General features: G+C 42.2%; 1 protein-coding gene across 1 annotated transcript in view; it reads left to right on the forward strand.

Moving 5' to 3' along the window:
* Window positions 1-5,000, forward strand: part of LOC147254228 (lissencephaly-1 homolog) — a 31,023-nt gene that overhangs the window by 22,452 nt on the left and 3,571 nt on the right. Inside the window, exons 6-8 of the mRNA XM_086215827.1 lie at window positions 1,961-2,129; window positions 3,933-4,035; window positions 4,168-4,396. Coding sequence (XP_086071953.1) covers window positions 1,961-2,129; window positions 3,933-4,035; window positions 4,168-4,396 — 501 coding nt within the window. The remainder of the gene's footprint in view (window positions 1-1,960; window positions 2,130-3,932; window positions 4,036-4,167; window positions 4,397-5,000) is intronic.

A 5,000-nucleotide genomic window follows, 5' to 3' on the forward strand; every position in this document is an offset into this window, starting at 1 on the left:
CCACACAGCAGGGATTCCTCTGTTTTGGCATCTTCTTCCTTTTCCAGCAACACCCCTCCCTCCCTCTGCGACCCCACCTCTTGGCATCTTGCCACGTTTATATTCCATTCAGCTTCAGCTGCGCTACCATGACGACCCACCATCAGAGCCCCCCATCCCCTAGGAGGAGCCAGGCTTGAATAAAAAATTCTGCTCTACCCTCTGCACCTCTGCCTCTTCTCTGGATGTGGCCTGGCCTGCGCTGCCTCTGTGGCCTACTTTTCTACTTCTGAACAGCTCTGTTAAATTTTTAACTGAGGAGTAGACCTTGCACTTTTCACATTCTTAACACTCAAGCTCATCGGCTTTCCACCTCACGCCAGTGTGTCTGCCTAGTCTGAATTTATTTCATTCTTTTGGCATCACATTGTACTCATGTCAGAATTCTTGTTGGGAGGACAGTTGTTTTGACTGGCTTTGCTCTGTCAGTGACCTGGCATGTTGCAAAAGTAAATCAACAGTCAATTTATCTGTTTTTTTTAATCCATCTGACGTATTATTCTGCTAGCTGCCAGCTAGCTTGGACAAACAAATGAATATTATATGTTTGTCTCTTTAAGTTGACTTATACATCAGCGTCTATGCTTTATTGAATGTTTTGGGTGTTATATGTAAGAGTGAGGTAGATTTTACGCTGAGTTTGAGGTCTGGAATCAGAGCTCCCTGCCTTTTTTCTTTTTCAGTAAATCTTTCAGCTGCTTCTTTTCCCTCATCAGAACATGTGTTTTTGTAGCCACTACTGTTGTGCTGTTCACTTCGTTTTTCTCCACCATATTGGGCATCTCTGTCCTCTTTTTTTTCCTCCACTGCTAACGTGGTAAATTTTTGCATGTTGAGAAGGTACTTTGAATTCATGCCTAACCTTTCACAAAATTTAAATCAGCAGGTTAAAAGTGCAAAGCTGTGCTTGCCAACTAGAGGCACAGTTAACAGTGCATTTTACCCAACCCTTGCCTCAAAAATGATAAAGACTCACTGTTTGCCTTTGAATGACAAAGATTCAAGGAATTCCCACGGAAAGAATGCGAACTGTCAATATTATGAGGGAGGGCTTGATCGCCGGCAGTCACTCAATGCATGTTGGAGTGTCAGTGAGAATGATCAGTCTCTCACAGAATTCTTTGGTTACAGGTAGCTGTCATGGATTATGTCCTTAATGGTACTGGTATATACTTTTATACTTGTAGCCTTGGTGTACTTCCAAACACCTCAAATGCATTGATCTTCCCCGGGCAAGGACAACCCCACCCACCCCCTACCCCCACAGCCATCTGCACTGTCTGTAGCTTCACTAAGTGAGGGTGGGGGTCTCCTGTCACAGTCTGTCCAAAATCCCCCTGTCCAAGACAGCAACCAAGGAGCATTTATCCTTCTGTCTGACAGTCAGACCGTCTGTCTGCTTGAAAGCCAGAAATGTAACAGCTTTCCTAGGATAGAAGATCAGGCCTCTTTCTGATCACTACATGTTCAATCTGCACTCCCAACTGGTAGTGCCATTGTCGGCACAATGGCTGTAAACCTAATCAGCATCCTGGCACATGCCTCTCTGCCATTAGCAACAGTAATGCGTCACAGCTCATGTAATTCAATATACTAAGAGTGTGTCTGCTCACTGAGAGGCTTGTAGGCGCTGTTGAAGTGACTGTCTAGGCGGTGTAGTCAGTTTTAATAATGCATTCAATATGGCTTATTCTTGGACTTAAATGTGACTTTTCTTCTCAGCTTGGTTCTGTTTGTCCTCTCTGGTTGTTTTGGCTGCCTGTCTTGTTTATCAGACACAGAATGACACCGGGCTGCAGATGAAGTGACATTTGGGGGCTTTTCTGATGCTTAGACAAGGATTATGTTTCAAATGAACAGAAGTGTATCACAGCTGTAATGTGTTGGTTTTTCTAAAGTATGTGTATGTCCTCTTCTTCAGGTGTGGGACTATGAGACAGGAGACTTCGAACGCACACTGAAGGGCCACACAGATTCGGTGCAGGACATCTCTTTTGACCAGACCGGAAAATTGCTTGCATCTTGCTCTGCAGACATGACTATCAAGCTGTGGGATTTCCAAGGTTTCGAATGCCTGAGGACCATGTATGGTAAGACTGAACATAGTTATCTGTATGTTTTGAAAATATATTTAAAAACAACAACAAAACCTTAAATTGAGGTTCCTAAAAGGGTTTATAGAAGATAACAAGAAATCTGATGAATGAATTATTTGTACATACTTACATGAAATATTTAAGAAAATGTATCCTGTAATAAGACTCTTATGCCTAGCATTTTCATAATTTGGATGGTTTAAAATCAAGACAAGTGTCCTATTCCTTCTTGGAGTTTAAGTTGGTAAGCTGAAAGGTAGGACTGAACAACTTTACCTAGGCAAGATATAATTCAGTTAACGTTATCAGATAGGTAATTCCTGACAGAATTTCAGACAAGTATCACAGCTGCTACCGCTAACATTTTTATCTGATGGTGCCTTTTTATGGTTTTCACTTCATTGCTGTGTAAACCTCTGTGAAAATCATCCTGTGACTGTACGCAGGGCTCAGGTGGCACACGTGTTGTTCGTTATCACATTTGGAGCTGCTGATGAGGCTCAGTCAGCTCCAATTCACAGCACACAAAGCTGAGGTTCGTCATCAGCTCTGACAAGGGGATACTTTTTCTTTCTTACTATTCATTCGTACCTGCTAAACACTTGGATTCTGTTCTTTGACATTCATCTGTTTACATTTGATAGCTGGTCTTCTTCCCTTTCTTATCTGAGTATATGCATCATTACTCATGTCATCACTGACACACTCTTGACCTCTTCACCCACAGCCTGATTGCCTAGTAAATGATGGCAGCATAGCACACGTTTATCCTCAGGGCCTTCTGATTTAGGGACCATTACAAACTGCTGAAATTGCATGGAGGCCCCCCACTAACTAACCAGCAGCAGTTTCAACATGAAGCCTCAGTATTTCACCATTTATTTAGCTCAATTAGAAGCACCAACTGTGAAGCAGACAACAATGAATATCAATGAAATAATCAACCCCACTTGGCAAACAGACAAAAAGCACATTGACATTGTTAAATTTCAGCTGTTGAGTTGTAAATTTTGTGCTTGTAACATATAGATTTCTTTCGTTACCAATATTTTTTTTTTCATAGCAGGGAACTGTTGGGACAATTCTCAGAACAGATGAGCTACTTTCTCACAGCGCTGAAGGAAAAAAAAAAAACCTTCATTAAACTGAGGCGTCACCATTTGCCCTCCATTACACTTAGTAGCACATCTTTATTCATATTTAATTTGTCCTACTCAACACTTTTTTCCCCGTCCGCTCGTTCTTCCTTGAAAATGAAATGAAAAAATACAGGCCAACTGGTGAAGAAGATTAGTGTCGATTTGGGCAGCAGTTTAATTATCCTCCTCAGCACCAGATAGCTGTTTTTCTATTTAGCTGTCTCTCTCGCTCGCTCGCTCTCTCACACACACACACACACACACACACACACACACACACACACACACACACACACACACTATAAGCTGGCCTTTCAGAGCATTCTTTCTGGTGTCTTCATCTGTTTAGCAGCTTAAATATGGCCAAGCAACTAGGTAATTAGGCACCTCTTATTCTCTGTGGAACAAAGTAAGCCCCAGCAAATTGGCTGCCTCGCTTGTCATTTAATTGGCTAATTATGCCCATACACATTATTTTTTGGCACCGTTGGTGGTAAAAGACATTTAAAAAAAAATTCTGACTGGCAAGTGAATTTTGTTTAGGATTCCTCTGCAGAGAAGAAAGATTAAGAGAATCATATGTTCCAATCTAAAATGATTAAGTAGCATTTTAATTGCTCTTGACTGAGTTCTCTCATATTTTTTCCTTGTGTTTCAGGCCATGACCACAATGTTTCATCTGTAGCGATCATGCCCAATGGAGATCACATCGTTTCTGCCTCAAGGGACAAAACTATAAAAATGTGGGAGGTGGCAACTGGGTAAAAGTTCTCTAAAGTTGTTCTTCAGAAATCCATAAAGCCACTGTTTTTAAGCTTAATATTTACTCATGAGTTACATCCACCTTGACAGGGCAATCATTTCTCAACTTTTTTTTTTTTTTGGCTAATTAGTTACTGTGTGAAGACCTTCACTGGCCACAGGGAGTGGGTTCGTATGGTGCGGCCCAACCAGGACGGCACTTTGCTTGCCAGCTGCTCAAATGACCAGACGGTGCGGGTGTGGGTCGTGGCCACCAAAGAATGCAAGGCAGAACTGCGGGAGCACGAGCATGTGGTGGAGTGCATCTCCTGGGCACCAGAAAGCTCCTATCCCACCATCCTTGATGCGACAGGCACTGAGGTAAGGGATTGTTTTGTCCACTTCCTGTCTCCTGCTGACATCTTCAAATGCAGAAGGTATCAAGGTCCGAGTCCCTTCAGTTCTACACATCTTTTTGAATATTTAAAGCTAGTTATGAAATTTGATCAAATTAAAAACCATTTCCCACTACGCGCAGCATTCTGACTCTGACTGCTCTACCATCTGTGTGAGGCTGCTCTGCTTTGTTTCGGCCCTGTGATATTGAGTGTCCCTTTCAGCATTACTTTTTTTCCCACCTGCATGCAGGTGTCCTGTCATATATTGGTTCCAAGTCAGTTGACAGCTCAGATATTCTAGTTAACACTAGCAGATGTTGAATCGGTCTAAAATAAGATGGCCAGTACAAGAGAAATTGACGGTGAAAATCGATCAGTCAGAGAAAAATGGATTCAAAAATGCTTTCCACACACCTCAAGGCGATTCTGCTGCTGTGATTCATAACTGCAATTCCTACCCTGCCACTTTCAGGGATCAAGCATAGATGCAACCACAAGAGCACTCAGAGTACTTGTAGTATATGCAAATCCACAAATAGCTACACTTGTACATCTGTTGGTATGACTGTGTAATGCAAGGGCACAAA

The sequence above is a fragment of the Aulostomus chinensis genome, chromosome 10, assembly GCF_037954235.1.
Source record: "Aulostomus chinensis isolate RoL2024-O1b breed Wild chromosome 10, RoL_Achi_v1.0, whole genome shotgun sequence".
In the NCBI taxonomy this organism is placed as follows: Eukaryota; Metazoa; Chordata; class Actinopteri; order Syngnathiformes; family Aulostomidae; genus Aulostomus; species Aulostomus chinensis.